The sequence below is a fragment of the Aythya ferina genome, assembly GCF_964211825.1.
Source record: "Aythya ferina genome assembly, chromosome: 10".
Taxonomy (NCBI): Eukaryota; Metazoa; Chordata; class Aves; order Anseriformes; family Anatidae; genus Aythya; species Aythya ferina.
The window spans coordinates 5,274,375-5,291,227 of record NC_140306.1 but is presented as its reverse complement, the minus strand read 5'-3'; the positions used below and the strand labels follow the sequence as shown (position 1 = coordinate 5,291,227).

At 38.8% G+C, this 16,853-nt stretch overlaps 1 protein-coding gene across 1 annotated transcript; it reads right to left on the bottom strand.

The window, feature by feature from the left end:
• Nucleotides 1–586: 586 nt before the first annotated feature.
• Nucleotides 587–16,737, bottom strand: TMF1 (TATA element modulatory factor 1). The gene is made up of 17 exons (XM_084530372.1): nt 16,506–16,737; nt 13,512–14,746; nt 11,977–12,080; nt 11,001–11,127; nt 10,626–10,731; nt 9,860–10,002; nt 9,175–9,341; nt 8,853–9,009; nt 8,287–8,379; nt 7,951–8,107; nt 7,324–7,516; nt 6,935–7,004; nt 6,764–6,856; nt 5,592–5,702; nt 5,083–5,229; nt 4,493–4,618; nt 587–3,708 (listed from the first exon to the last, which is right to left on the bottom strand). Exons 1-17 carry the CDS (start codon nt 16,645–16,647, stop codon nt 3,565–3,567), a joined length of 3,315 nt encoding a protein of 1,104 aa, XP_084386498.1. The 5' UTR covers nt 16,648–16,737; the 3' UTR covers nt 587–3,564.
• Between the last annotated feature and the right edge of the window lie 116 nt (nt 16,738–16,853).

Below are 16,853 nucleotides of genomic sequence, written 5' to 3'. Positions count from 1 at the left end.
TTAAGGATGTGGAGAAGAAAAAAAAAAAGCCCTTTCCTGCCGCGGCCGGGCAGGAAGCGCAGCCCCGCAGCACCCCATTGTCTCATTTCCCCCTGAGCTCCCGGCCCGGCCCCGTGCCCCCACACGAGGCCGAGCCACCCCCCAGGAAAGCGAGTGAAGGTTTTACTCCGCTTTCAGCCTTGAAGTAACGTGAATCCTCCCCCCAGGCGAGGCCCTTTGTGCCTCACTGACAGGTGGGGGAAAGGAGGCGGGCGGCGAGTGCCCGGCCCCACAGGGCAGGACAAGGACTGACCGCGGGGGTCCCCCTGCCCCAACACGGGGTGCTAGAAAGCTGTTTGCACTCCAATAAAGGAAATTAGTCCCAATGCCTCATGATCTTTAATCCCATTACCGCTGGGAATTTCTAAATAAGCGCGGCTCTTGTACCTAAATACGCATGACACCACAAGATTAACCGAGGGGTGTAGCTCTAGTCAAATCCAGAGTACCTGGGGTGTATCTGAAAGCCCTTTCTAACCTCAGTGCTTTCCTTTCACACCTATCAAGACGAAAAACCTACAAAAAAAAACTGTCAAAGAGACTCAGAGCACACTCTTAGCGTAAAATTTTATTTTACCCTGCCCCGTGCTTTTTACAGTTTATACACATTTTACAATTAGAAACCAAGGGTTCCGTTTTCACCATGTGATAAACCATTCTGTTTCAAGGATCCTTGTAGCCCTTAGCAAAACATACATAAAGTGTAACAAAGTTGTAACAGGAAAAAAAAAAATAACAAAACTAACCCTTGCTACAATGTATGGATACACAGGATTTTTAACATTTGCTTCTTTGTTCATAAAGGATGCAACACCATGCCCAGGGAAAACTGTACCAGTGTACCTCATCCAAACCCCCCCCACGTGAACAGATGCCTTTCCATTATCTACCAAGGATGAGAAAAGTAACAGTATACTTTGAGTAAGCTTTTAAACAATATTTCTTTGTACTTGCCTAGGCAGTTAGAATGAGGTGTAAATTAGTGGCTTCCACAAGAAATAATTTAAAAATTAACAAATTTAAATGGAAGTGGATGTCAGTATTCCGACCTAAATTCTTTCCTTTTGCATGTTATTTTTTTCTAGGCAATCTGTCATAGCAATGTGCCCAGATCCTAGTACACATTAATCCTAACATTTCCTCAAAACAAGCCAGAAAGAACTATGTCAAAGATGATCAAAACAGAATACTTGCAAGTCTACATTACCTTCTAACAGCTACTTGGTTTTCTAAGGCTTTGATTAAGACAGTAGGCCACTCCACGTGATAGTAAAGGTTGCACTGAGGGAGGTTAAAAGAATCCAAAAATAGCTGGTACAGGTATTAACGTCTACTTTTGTAAAATATACAAGTCTAATATTCTGACAAAAGGCTTTATATCTAAAACAGTTAATGCTGACTGCATGTTAAAATTTCGCATTTACCCAAGCTCTTCCTGAAAACCCAAGATAGTCTGAGACACACTCAAACCTGCACCTGTGCCAGCCCTTAAGGAGCATCTACTCACACATTACAAAGGAAATGTTACCTTCAAAAACACTGGCACTAATAATCAGTCCAAATGAAACAAATATTTTTTTTTTTGAAAGTGCTCCATTTGTGTACCAAGATTATTAAAAAAAAAAAGTGAAAGTGATTTATTGATTCACTGCAATAGAAAACAAACAAAATTTCTAAACATTAATCTTCATGAAACAGATTTGTTTTGTTGCATTTTGTTTTTCAAGAAATGGATGAGCTTCTAACAGGTGTACATCATAATTCTGACTTAATATGCCACAAGTCAGTAAGTTCAAACAAATGTTTTCAGTTGCTTTTTTTTTTCCCTCTGAAATTTAAAGCATGCCAAGCACACTTCAATATGATGGCAAGGTTTTAAATTCTGTTTTTTAACAAAATGGTTTTACCTTGGTTTCCAAAACTGAAACTAAGACAATAAGAGTGTAGATTCTGCCCATCACCACCCCCAAAGAAAAAAAAAGCAGTCCTATATTTAGGGAAGTTAAAATTTCTGTGACAGATGGGGAGTTAAGGGAATTTTTAGTGTTCTTGCTCTATCGATTTATTGAAATCCTCAGAATATGTCTGAATGTCACACTGCACTAGGTTGTTCCACAAACTTACCCTCTCTTGTGTAAATCCAGTGACTTAACTGTTCTCCTAATAAGGAATAAATCTTTCACAGGCAGATGAGTTACATTACTGAGAGGCTTTTCTCCAAAAGCAGCTTCTCATCACTCACATCCTTTGTCTCTTTCTGTCCACTGAACACACAAGCAGGAACAGAGCTCTCTAACACAAGTTACAATGCAAACAGATGCAAACGAAACCCCTTGCTGTGGAGGCAACAGCATGACAGGCAAAGAATTTAAACTGCAGAGTATTTCACATGAGTGCCTATTGCAGCCACAATTCTGAGATAAAGTGAAATACTTGCTGTCTGGAATGCAGGGGAAGATGCAAGCTTCTTCCCCCGATTCTCAGCATTCCCAAGGGTCCAATTCAAAAGTTTCCTCTGACATGACCCAAAACGCAGCTAAATGTCACGCCACGTGGATGCTATTTAACCAATACCTTACTTAAAGAATGGCATGAGAAATACTTTGCAGCCACTGGAGACTTGCTTGAAAACTATATTAAGCCACAGCACAGTTTTGCCAAAGTCTAAACCTTGTTATTTATATACAGGGAACGATTATGAGAGCAGCAATTATTTCATTAAAATATTTTTCAGCATTCTTCTGAACCGTTTTAGCTACTGTTAAAAGTCAGCATCCAACCCTAGAGCAAATATTGAATACTTGTATTTTTGATGTTAAAATTTAACCACATTTAGAATTACAAGCAGAGCAGCTGTCTAGACAGCTCATGAGATACAACACAAACAATAGACAGATGAAACTTTATAAATTACAACTTCATCTTAAGTGTTACACTCTGCTTTAGAGGACTTTGAAAAAATTGAATTTGGATGACTATTTTACACCATAGAACTATTGTCCTATCATGTTCAGACACTGCAAGTACAAATATAAGATTTTCCTTTCATAAAAATATCCACCAATTATGTTTCAGACAGCAAGCCACTACTATTTTGTTATTAAAAGTTAGCCAGCGAGATTTTAGAAAAACTTGTATTACGAACATGTCTAGAAAGACTTCTTATATTTTTTACGGGTATGCAAAGTTTACAAGTGAAGGGCTGCTTTAGTAAAACTCATACCTTCCAGTGCTGTCTCAGGAGGTCATGGTCATCTCTCTCGCTACTGTTTACAAGTAAAATGGTCCATTGTTTAGTAAAAACTTAAATACAGAGATGACTTAAAAAAATTTAAATATTGCACAAATAATTTAACTGCAGACAGTACAAGACACTTAAAGCATTGATTTTTTTAACATATGAACTTATTATATAGACATTTTCTATCATACAGTTATTTTTTTTTTTACAAGACATTTAAATTCAGCATTTACATAAACAATTATCTATACAATCTGTTACAATAGTAAGAGTTCCAGCAGGAGTTAATTTTGTCTTTGCTTTAAAAGTTCATCTATCTGTGTCTTGTACATGTTTTTCACATCCTCCAGATCTAATCGTAGTTCTTCAGCTTCCTCTGCTTTCTCTCCATACATCTGAAGAATTGTATTGTATCTTTGATCCAAGTCCTGCAATGATGAGGTTTGTTATTTGACCATCTTTTTAGTGTTAGTTTATCAAAGTGTAAGTATTTTACAGTGACACTGACAATGACAGTGAACTCTTTAAAAAGACTCCAACTGTCTCAATATGGCTAGATTAATTCCCTAGACATAAGAGGAAGAGACTCCAAAGTCAAAAATTCTTGACAACGAAGAATTAATGCTGGCTACAGTGGAACTATGAAAGCACTTTGAAGTTCAGTTGCCACACACATTAAAAATAGCAAATTACACCTAAGTTTTACTACAGGAAGTAACAGAGTCTGTGAACCGTTTCATGGGAAAATTTAAATTGTGTATTTATAGAACAATAATCATTTCCAAAGTTATTCCAAAACTATTTCCCAACTTTAAGTTCTGATATGCTTAGAGGATTAAAATATTTGTCCCATTAACTATATCACTGCCAAGCACGCACTCAGCCTTTAACTCTCACAAATCCAGGCTGTTTATCAGAACACTGCCTTCACTTAAAGACTAGACTTCAAGACAAGTGTCTTATGTGAAGAAAAAAAATAACTCTATTCCCAATTTAGCATTCAATTTTATGCACAGCAGACATTTTTACAGCTACATTTTGAAGTGACTACCAGTCATGGAGTAGGGATAACCAGATTACAATAAATAAATAAATAGAGGTAATTTATGATTAGGAACACGTTTAAGTATAACCATAAATAGATAGTGGTATTAAAAAAAAAAAAAACAAAAACACAATAACATATCAGATTGCCAACACAAATGCACTTACCTTTAACTGTGCACGCAATTTTGGTATTTCTCTCACTTTTTCTTCAAGTTCGTCATTTTGATTTGTTAATTTAACCAATTCTTCTGCCATTATTGATCGAGTTTTTTCAAGGTTCCCAATTTCCAGCTAAGGTAAATATGTTTCACAATTAGGAAAAAGAAAATTTACCTTTTTTATTACAAAAAGTATCTTGAAATGGCAATTAAAGCTTTTTCTTGTAAGCCAGAATGAAACAGTAATTAAAGCTTTTTCTATGAGCCAGAAAGCCCATCCCCTGGAAACACTCTCCCTTTCTTCTCATTCAGATCTGATGAGTGTTGTTCCCCACCCCACCACCCTTCTTCTTCCTCCAGACAGGCAAGTTAAGTTTTTTTGATGGGTCCTTGCCGAAACAAGAGAGGAAGAAATAAATGTTTCTCTTGCTCATCCCTACACACACCTCCAGTGGCTATCCAGGTTAACAAAACTGTCAGTCTGCTCTGAGTGGGACCAAGCATTCTGAATACAAAAACAATGAAACAAAACTGACTGAATTAATATTTAACCTTAGAAGCGCTGCATTTCATTATATAGTAGAGTAACTACAGTACCTGTAGATGTGAAATCTCTCCTTCTCTTAGTTTTAGCTGTGATTGAAGGTTTTCAATTATACTTGAACCTGCTCCCATCCTTATAGCGTCATAAAGGTTACTCCCACTAGCAGCTACTGGCCCAAATGAGTGATCGTGAGAATCATCCTACAAACAAAAGGTCAGAGAACCTTAAAACCCAACAAAACAAGTACACACTTTGAATAAACACGTCTAAATAGTGGGCTTGTGCACTAAGCCAATATTGCTAGTAAAAAGAAGTCCGTTTGACTTCTAACAGTGTTATTCAAATTTTCTAGTTGAAATTAGTGATGTGAACCATATTGTGAACCATTGGTCCACAATAAAAAACGTCGTTTTATGCTCTTTCACAGATGCTTTATTTTTAGAAGTTTTTGCCTCACCTAAAACCACTATACTCTTGAAGAGTCAGTTTCAACATTAATAAAGTTTCCTGAAAAGGGAAAAAAAAAAAACACTATCAAAAAGCCAGTATTATTGACATATACCTGTGAGAGGAAAGATGTCTGAAGACCTGCCATGTCAACTCCACTTATGGAACTAGAACGTGAAATACTCGGAGTGCTTGAAACTGTTTCAGCTGTAAATGACTTCCGATCCTTAAATAAAACAATAAATATATTTTTAAGAAAGCACGCAAGAAAAACCCCACATCACCACCAGTTAGTTACAGAAAAGAGTTGGCAAGACAGTGAAAGCTTATGAAAAAAAAAGACTGCCCTTTCCTCTCCCCTCCTATAAAAAACATACGTTAAGTTCAACAATGAAGAATTACTGTGTTACTAATGCTTCTAGTCTACACTTAGCTCTTTAGACTTTTCAGGAAACAAAGACACAGAAGTTGCAAACTACAGCAAAATAACTTCTCTTTCAGTAGCCAAGGGAGATGCAGAGGCAGTTCTGTACGTCCAAAAGCATCACAGGAAGGATGACATAACCAGAAGTAGGTCTCTTTTTGGAAGGTATGTTAATTTCACTTTAGTTTGTTTGTTGTTGTTTTAAAGTTTACAAATTCAACGCTGAGATTTCTCGAGACTGACATACCTTCCAGAGACTGACCTCTTTTAAAGGCAGCATCTGAACGAATACTAGCCTCTGAAGGATAAAGCAGTTAGATTTTAGAACTAGAAGCAGTAAGTAACCAAAATAGAAACAGTTTTACTCAAACATCAACTGCTAATCAGCAGGAACAAAGTTACTGACTCTGGAGGCCCATTTTGTGACTTGTGACTTAAGCTGGAAGGCATGCGGCACATTGCACACAACCATGTGAAACCCAGAACAGGAATTCAGGAGAAGCAACGCTTGCAGTGTAAGCAAAGAAAACAAGGAGCTTCAGAAGATGAATCCCAGAGCATTCATAAATCAAAAGGTTAAAACAATCACTATCTGTATTTTATCTTTTCTCAGGATAGAGTATTACGTAAAGACTTACTTCAGCGCGTTTCACAAAAGCACTTATTTCATAAATAAAGAAAAAAAATAAAGAATAAAGAATAAAAGAGATAAAGAAAAAGAGAAGTTCCCAATGCCTAGGTTCTCAGTATATACTGCACTGCTTTAAGCCCATTTTTTTGCTTGCCACAGTTTCAGATTCTAGAAAACCAGCAGAATAGGGATAGTCTCAATAAAACTGAACACAAATATCAGGTTTTGGTACCTTCTCCTTTGCTGCTTCTTGCACAAGAATGGCCTTCTTTCTTTCCTGTTCAACCTTCATTTTCTCCATTTCTAACTGAGTAGTTAGCAGCGTCTACAAAAATCAATACAGGCTGTTAACCCCCTACCAGCAAAGGTGTCAGTAACAGTTTAGAGAGGAAATAGACAATACCTTTTCTTTCTTTGCATCTTCCAAGGTTTTTGCATATTCATCTTTGAGTCCTTCTAGTTCAACCTCGTACCTACAATGAAGAGGTACAGGAAGTAAGCGCAGAGCTGTGTGGTGTTTAGCTGTCTACCAGAGTTAAACCACAGCAAATTTTAATACACGCACAGCTTTAAGATTTTAAAGAACTGTGAAAGTAACAGGCTTCAGACAATTGTTAGTATGAAACGAAAGATCCTTAACAAGTTTGGAAACTTTCTCAGGAGTTGTCATCTTTTTTTTTTTTTTTTTTTTTTTTTTTTTAACAGTAGCAACAACACCCAAAGAGATCTTCCAGCTTACAAAGATTTTCAGCAGATGGTTATATACTAGATAGCTTACTTCATTTCACTCACCTACTGTTTTCATCTTCCATTTTCTTCAATTTGTTTCTCTCCACTTCCAGCTGAGCCTGAAGGCGAGTATTTTCTTGCCTTAAAAGACTATTCTGAGACTCAGTAGAAGACATCTGAATTTTATTAGACAGAAGCTCTTCTGTAGCAGCCCGTTCTCTCTCAGCAGCTGCTGCTAGAAGAGTTTGAGACTCACCTAATAATAAATAAAAAGACAGGGAATTTACCTTTTAGGCTCACACAGCTATAATGTGGTCCAATTATTTATGCATCAAAATGGATTTTTTGTCAGTATTTTAGAGGCAACTTTTTTTTTTTTTTTTTTTAATGCTGGTGTACTTCTAGTGTCTCAATGTCCATGCTTCTTTCAGATGTCCTAAGTACATGCATACCGTAACACCTCTTACAATCTTGTTACGCTATATTAAAGGGAAACAGACAATTACTTGTCCAAGAACCCTGGCAAAATACCTCACATATCATTTCCTTACAGGAAAACATTTTGTGCTTATCCCTCTCAACCCACTCATATACTCCTTGGGCCAACATCAAGTCCTTTCAATTTACCTTCAGCTACCTCACATCTTCATTAAGAGTCTCACAGCTCAGTATAAGCTAAAAACATCTTACCAAGTCTGTCAGAAAGGTTCTTTTCCAATTTTTCCCATGAAGAAGTTTGTGCTCCCAGTGTGGCTTGCAAATTTTCTATCTGCCGGAGAAGTGGTCGCGTAGCAGATGTAACACTTTGACTTAGTTCTTGGTTCCGGCTTTCTGCTTCCTGGAGTCTCTGAAATCAGAAATTAAACATATTAAAGCTTTAAAACGATGTAATGGACTAAAATGCTATCAACCCTAAATCAGCTTACTACATAGGCTATTTATTAATGACATGTTAGCTTTTTGTTTTCAGTTTTTAGAAGTTCTTCTTGCAGATATGAGTTGGCATTGTCTTATTTGCTACAGTACCTGTTGTAGTTCACTGATTTCCTGGCGTAAATAATCTTCTTTTCTCGCTGCCTGCTGTTCTGCACGTTGCAGCGCTAGCCTCAGGTCTGACACCTAAACAAGCAAGGCATTGTCACTAATCTCTTGCCAAACATCACAGTGCCATCTACCCATTGCTCTCCCATTTAAAACAACATCAGATGGGGTACAAGTTAAAGGCTTGAGTTTTGCAAGCACACAAATAGTTATGTAATGTATGTATCACTAAATATTTTGTCCAATTATATTTTTAAGCTTTGCATCATGATTCAACCACTACAGACTTAAATATGCAAATAGTCAAAGTAATTTTATTTAGACAAGTAAAATTAGAAGTCTTTTCTTAAAAAAAATAGAATTCTAAAGTTTAGCACAACTACCACTAGAGGCTGAACTCAAGTTCACAGTAAAGAAATCCACTAAGTATTGCTTAGTAGACAGAAATGAGTTCCACCTAATATTGTGTCTGGTTCATTATGGCAAATGCACACCCCATCCAAGTACATCTCTTCATTCAGTAAGTTCTATTCATCACATTTAGGACTCACCTGAATTGCCAAAGCTTCTTGTTGCTGTCGTGCCTCATCCTGGGCCTTCTCCAGAGCTAACCCAAGCTCTTCCTTTGCCTTCATTTCCCGACTTAGGGCTGCTTCTTGTGCCTCACTGTCCTTTGTAGCATTAGCTTTATGAAGATCAGCAAGTTCCCTGGGGGAGGAAGAAAAGCCATGCATTTTGCAGTTCATACAATGCCAACTGTGACTTCACAAATAACTTCATTATGTATCATTGTAGCATCTTGATTCATCGCACAAAAAATAGACATGGAAACTGATTGTACGGTTCAAGACAGGCACCCAAATATCTGCTTACTTGTACGCACTGTCGAGTGCTGCCTGCACGCTTCTGTTCCGTTCTTCAAGGTCTTCCACTTCTGCCTGAAGCTTAGCAAGATCCTTTTCTTGTCTCTCAACAACACTGTTCAGTTGTTTAATATTATCTCGATGCTGCTTCTCAAGGTCTTCCTTGCCATCAAGTACCTATTGGAGTGCAAACAAGCATTAGATTAATCCCAGCACATGGGGTGGATCACACCACCTGAGCAATGACAACGACAACTGTTGTGACAGATCCAGAATTAAGTTACACAAAGCGACTGGAGTGATCTAACATTGCAAAAGAGAATGGCAATCTCTCCAGAGGAGGGAGCACTTCTTCACCACACAATTTCACATATTTCCTCATGCTAGATCTTCTGCTTGCACGTCCTTGATTCAACTCACAAACCAATCAAGAAAACTGCCCAAATTTGGCCAGTACAGTTTTTTCAACTCAAATTTCATCAGCCCATTATCCGATAACCAACAACACAAGTGCAAAAAAGCAGTTGGAATGAGATACAACTGCAATTTAAAACTACTGAAATCCCATCTTAGTGTTCCAGTAATATCAATTAGAATAGTCTCCCATGAAAGATAAAAAAAAGGCTACCTACAGCTTCCCCACAAGGCTGCTCTGCAGCTAGTCTAAGAAGTTTGTTTTTTTTTTTAAATCTCACCTGTTTTAAATGTTGCAACTCTTCTTCTAGTTCCTTGATCTTTTTGTTCTGCTTTGTGTTAATATTTTCTCTTTCTTTCTCCTTTGCTCTTAATTTCTTAATCACGTTGGAATTGTGTAGCTGCTGTTTGGAAAGCTTTTCTCCTGTAAAGAAAACATACATGAAGTTAGCACATATTGCCAGTTATTCTATGAACAGTCTCCATTCACACCTTTCTCTGCCCTCCAGCCCTGTGTAATAGCCAAACATATAATAAAACATTTACTTGTATTTTCATGCAAATTCTTAAGTTTCCAGTCCACCTCAAAATGACCTCACTACACCAAGCTATATTCAGATAGGATAGTCACTGAAAAGGCTTTGAAAGCAAGCAAAATCACCTTACCAGGAAATAAACATAATGGCCACTTAGTTTAATAACCATAATTTACTTCTAAAGTTAAGAAGTAGTAGGGGAGATACCGTAGAAGTGGCTTGAACAATGCTCTGGTCAGATCTTTGCCAAATGGAGCACAGAACACTGTACTGCACAGTGGTCTTATCTCATGGTACCTTTTAATGCATGCCACAAAAACTATCCTTCCAGCCATCTGCATTTGACTGATGGACTCTGCTGCTCTGTGCCATTAACTAAATAGTTTAAACGTATAGACACATCTAACATGATTCAAATAACCTGTCTTCCCCACATAAGGGAGGCTTTTATGTGAAAACAGTGTATTTCAAATTATTCTACAAAGTTTTGCTTAAAAAATTAAAATCTTACCTTCCTCCATCAATCCTTTGATTTGTTCTTCTTTTTCTTTCAGTAATTCAGCAGTTTCATTAGTATTAAGTCTAGTAGCCAATTCTTCTTTAACAGTCTTTACTTCCTAAAGAATAGATCAAAATACTTAGGACCATTCATTAAAATATATTTATGGCTAGAGGCACAATTGTACTTGCCATCTTCTTTTCCCCTCCCTCTCAAAAGGCTTTTCTTCAAAAACAATTTAGGCTGGTAAGGGACCTCTGCAAGTTATCTGATCCAACCTTATATTTAAAGTAAAGCTAACTTCCAAGTCAAATCAGATTGCTCAGAGCCTTATTCCATCAAGTTTTAAAAACCTCAAAGGATTAATTTCATTAAAAAGCTGGTTACCTTTTTAGCTGCATCTCTTTCCTTGCACGCAAGCTGGAGCTTCTTTTCAGCATCCGCTATTCGCTGAGCAAACTCCTCTTTAAGAGACGAAATGCTACTGGTCTCTTCTTTCATTCTGAAAACTTCACTACGTTTAAAATTAACATTTCAGAACAGTTCCATGGCTATGTGACATCCCAAACAGTTTGCAACAGGCTGTCTTAAATGCTTTTAAAATGTGTTTATAATTTTTACACATTCTACCAACAGCTCAAAAAACACATCCATATTAGAAGTACTAAAGATCTCTATTAATTCAGTAATTTAACAGTGAAAACGGCAAAACTCTGGATTTACCTTAAATGTTTTGCTCTTTAATCAAGTTCTTTCAGAATAACCTCTTAGTCTCTACCACGTACAGGGCAAATGATCAAACTTTTTTTTAAAGTTAAGATCAATTTAACAATTAAATAACATCTTCACATATTATCCATAAATTTCTACACCTCACATTTGATCAGTAAATTGGCAAATTCAACTTTTCATTTTTCATTCCAACTTAATTAAACAATTAATTCTGTTTTTTCCTACAACCAGTCTTCCTACCATGTTTTCACTGCCTCCGTTTTAGTCAGCAAATTACTTTGTAAATCATGTTAATCTATCTGTATCAGAGCAGTCAGTCTCCCTTAATATCAAAACCCAGTCTCATAATAAAGATCTTTATTAATATTGAAACCTGCCTCGGCGCATGTGTTTCCCACCAGTCTTCGCAAAAGAGGTTTTGGCCTCAACAAATAAAACAGATTGCATGTCCTGCAATGGTATTTTTATTTCCACATTTCCTAAACAGGGCATATCCTTTGCAACCTTCGGTCTAGTTACAGAAGGCACCTGTTTTATCATTTGACCACAAATGACAATATTTGCATTGTAATATTGTTTGTGTTACAGTAAAGTTAGTTACACCAATGACTGTGCCTATTTTCATACTTACTCTTTTAGGTTATCATAAGCTTCTTCCAGGCGCGCCTTTTCTTTACTTGTACTTAATAACTGTGTTTCTCTCTTCTCCAGCTTCTCTGTTAATGAATCAATCATCTGGAAAAAAAATACCATGAACATCAGATGAATGGGACAACTAAAATACGAGAGGGGCAGGCTTCCCCTTTCTCCCCCCTCCTCCAACATTAAAGTTTTAGTTCAAATTCCTAAAAGAATTAAGAAGCTTAAGATAGTGAAGATGACCATTTTTCTGCTACATTAATGTAAAACTAGGCAATAGCTAAACACAAGATACCTGTTTACTAGAGTTTTAACAAAAAATCCTGTTAAGTATACCTGGCTCAGCTAACCTCCCCAACAAAATTAAGTTATATTCAATTACAAAGTTTCTAAACAGAGCTAGCATTAACCATTGAGACTCCTGCTGTGCTCCTCATACCACTCTCTACAGAATCACAGGATAATTTACATTTGAAAAGGTCTCTTCTGCAAACTGATAGCATTGGATGAGGAAAGTAAACTTCCAGGCAGAGTCAGGAGATCTTAATACATCATCAGAATTATCTAATATCAAATTTTAGAAAGCTAAGCATAGAGAAGTAACGCAGACATATATAACAACGTAAAGTAATTAAACAGATTTTGTAAATGTCACTCAGCATGGAAGTGAAAAACAAAATCTGCTATGGTTCATTAACATTTCCCTTAAACTATTCAGTAAGATCAGAAAACTTTGGTACAGCATTCTGTGGACTTTCCTAAGGAATTAGTGACATTCCCTACAATTTACACCAAAAAATGCTTTCCTTAAAATACAAATTAGGTTGGGGCTTTACAAACTCCCATAAGGAACTGCTTTTCCCTTATTACTGTAAGAAATGCTATCGGTACTGCAAACACACCTACAGAGCATGGCCAAGAGTAGGGCCCACCTATGTCAGATAGTATGCAAAAACACGACGTCTGAAACAAAATGCAGAGAAGAAAAAAAAAAAAAAAGAGTAAAACATGTCAAAACAGCTCAGAATTTAAAAACAAGAACAGAGGGACAGGAAGGTGACAGAGGAAATGGAAAAAAAATAGTGCACACAAAGCTCCAGTTTAGTCTTCCACACTCTGAAATATCCTACTTGTTCCTCCACATCTCTAGTTAACCCATCTATTTAAGCCAGCCATCCAGATTTCTTCATATCTATTAATTATCCATAATGATACCTATCTTCTTCATTAAAATACTTAATGTACCTTTCTTTTTAAAAGAGTTTGTACCACACAAAATAACACATCTGACTTATCGAGGCTTCCTGCTTGCTAGCAGTAGTCACAACTCACAATACTGACAAGTGAACTTAAGTGAAACCCAAAATGATCTGCCCAAAAACTGCACCAGTATTCTTCCGCTGCAGAATAGTAAAGAATTTTCTACAAGTTAATTCAGCATTAATCAATTCACTAAGGTGAACCTAACACCTCTACAACGAGGTGATGGGAGTCCCATCCATATTTAAAGGGTGTGCTTGCCATTACCTTTTTAAGCTCTTGCTTTTCAGAGTCCTCTTCCAGCGAATTTTCACCAACATCCTGCTGTGGCTCGGTCTCCTCTTTCACAACCTGTTCTTCATCAGTTTGCACGGTAGCAACCAAAACATCTGGCTGCTCGGAATTAACAGGGGTCGCACTTCTGCCACTCTCCTCCATCTCAGCTTCCTCAGCATGTAACACGGGACTGTCATTTAGATCTTCAGATTTACTTTTCAGGGCATCAACCGTTTCTGTCTTCGGTGCAGAAGGACTGACAGTGACAGATGCTGAAGTACAAGCCCTGCCTGATAATTCGTCGTCTGAATTGATCTCACTGACACTCCTACTGTCTAACGACTGTACACTAAACGAATCTATTCTTTCAAAAGCATCCGAGGAGCAGCAGCTCTCGGTCATTTTTTGAAAGTCATCTAAACGATTATAATCCGCGCAGGCAGATGTAGATAAAAGCTGAAATGATGTCTGCATTAGGTGGAGACTGGATTTTGAATCTGCGGCTTCTTGTCTCGAACTTACTGAGCTCTCACTTATTACACTTTCGTGGTCCAAAACCTCAATATCACTCGTTGTGGATGTCCCCGAAGAGAAAGTGCTAATTGGAGGTGACGGCGTATTGCTTTGCCTGTCCTCAGTTTTCTGCTCCTTAGTTTCCAAACCCACGTCTTTTGTACCTGCATTAAGAGACTGTGAAGTGCTACCCGTTCCACCTCCCGTTCCGTCCTCCCCTGCGCTGGATTTTTCACTGAGAGCATCTTCAGGTTCTTTCAGATTTAGAGCAGACACCTTTTTGTCAGGAACCTCATCCGTGCTTTCTTCATGCTTGGCACTGAGCACAGAATTCTCTTCTAGTTCCTCCTTGGGAACATCAAGGTTTTTCAAGTCCACCAGGCCAGCTGCAGAGGAATCCTTCACTTCTGCCTCTGTCGTCACAGGTACTTCCAGCTGACTGGGGTGCTGAGACTCCTGTAAAGTGCTTTTCACCTCCTCTTTGGGTCGCTGTGATTTGGCTGGAGGTTTGGACACCACTGGATTTTTCTGTATATTCTGAACATCTGTTGGAGAGAGAAAGGCACTAAAGAAGTTTTCAGATTCATCTACTACCGTTCTCCTCACTGGTTTGGTGATTGCTGTTGGCGATATTGGCTGATTCTGTGGTTCTGCATTTGAACTTAGACCCCAGGAAGATGTATCCCATCCTCCACTTATGAGAGAATTTGTTCCTAAAACGATAAAAAAGACATGCCAAGAAAACAATTATTTTCCAGTAACTGTCTTCTTACGTGCAACATTTCAGAAAAAAAAAAAAAAAAAAAAGGTTTCCGTATTGTATAAAGCAAGTATTAACACAAGTGCAAACAGCAACATTTTTGTTTCTACTTCCTGACAAAGCTTGGGACTGATCTTTAGACAAAACAAAAGAAGATTAAGGGAGAAATTAAGTAATTCAAGGACTCAAGGACACGTTAAACAGTAACTTGAGGAAAGGCATAAAAGAAGCCATACAAAAATTATACCAGTAACTCCAAGACAGAGAATTTCAGAAAGAAAATGGAGAAAAGTGCCTTGGAAGGGGAGAAGAGCCTGTGCAGCATTCCAGGGCCTTGCATAAGGGCACATCTGAAGCCTTTTCAGAAAGCAAGCTTCAGAAAGCTTCAGAAAGCAAGTGTTGCCTTTGCACAGGGAACAAGAGAGAAGGAATGCAGCATCCTGCTTCCTGTACTGAGAGGAGGCTAGGCAAAACAAACAGCAGAGCTGCAGTTCAGAAGTTACACAGATTAGAAAACAAGGAACTACTACTAGGTCTTAACATTTATCAGCCAATAGCACAGACAAACGCTTCATAAGTCATTATAGGAAATGGGAAAAAAACTTGTATTGTGTATTTTCATATTATCTAAAAAAATATTTGTAGGATTTACACTAGAAGAGTTCTTGCCCTTTCAGCTTGTGACAGACCTCATATTTTCCTCACACACTAAGTGACAGCCTGAAACTGACAACATACAGCAGAACTAAGATGACTGTTTTCTTCTCCTGTGGAAAAACACTGAATTGAGGAGTTCTGAAGCTGGCCTAAATCAAAGTTATCAGCCAGTTACTTCTAACGTATTTCTTTCAGGCAAAACAAAAGTAACCTGATTTTGGCTGTTTTCCTTATGAATTACAGTAATGCTATAGATACGAAGATATAAATGAAATTAAAAAGATAGTTTGAACAAGTTTCAAGAGATTAAGTGCTACACAAGATGCTATAAACAATTCCTGCATAAGACACTGACAGTATGCAACTGACAAGCCCCTCCTCCCCCAACAGTCTGAAGATATGCAAAATTGGGCTTGGTTGAGCAACCTAGAAAACACTTTCAATTGCTTTAGCTTTCAATTTTCAGAAACCTCACTCTGCTGTGGGTATACCTGGAAATAGCTTCATACCACAAACAGTTCTAGATACAGTCGCAGTAAGGACACTGGTTCCAGAAAAGTTAGTTTCCCAACTTTTACTTTATTTGTTCTTAATGTACTATTTACAGAAACCAGCTTTTAGCATGAGGTTGCCTTCCTGCTCGTTCATCTCAAAGCACCAATTTCGGATTGACCGTCCCTTCAGCCTCTGTGCTGGCACCCCACAAGTAGGAGGGAGCTGGTGCCTCATCTCCACGCCGTGCCCGTTCTTCCAGCGGTGGGCTCCTTTCAGCAGATCCCACAGGATCACGACGTCGCTGCCACAAGAAGTGGAAACTTCACTTGGTGCCACCAGCTCTGGGCTTCTGCCCTGCTCCTCCTGTCACAACAAACCTACGTGTGCCTCAGGAGGAACGCTATTCCTACCTTTTTATTCACGGAACTGTTTTTATCACCCATTTTCCTCACATACCTAATTTTCCTGATATTTTATCACCTAAATTCCTCAGTAAACGGGGAAAAAAAAAGCTTTAAAAAGGGGCAGGGGCTGAGGACTCGGCCAGGCCGGCCGCTTACCCTCGCTGTAGTCGGGGATGACGGCGTCGGGCCAGGGGCTCTCCTCGGCCTGGATGTCCAGCACCCGGTCGATGGACTTCTGGGCCTGAGACAGCGCCTGCTTGGCGAAGCTGGACAGCTGCGAGGCGTTGAACCAGCTCATCCTCCGGCCGGAGCAGCGGCCCCGGGCCCTCGGAGCCCCGCTCCCGGGCAGCGGCAGGGCCGGCGGCCTCGGCCTGCGCTGGGCTGGGCTCGGCGCCTGCGCGCCCGCCCGCTCCACGTCGCCAAGGGCCCGGCGCGCAGCCGCCCATGGCGGGCGGGGAGGAGCTCCCTGCCCCCGCCTCCGTCCCGTCATGGCGGACGGGTTGT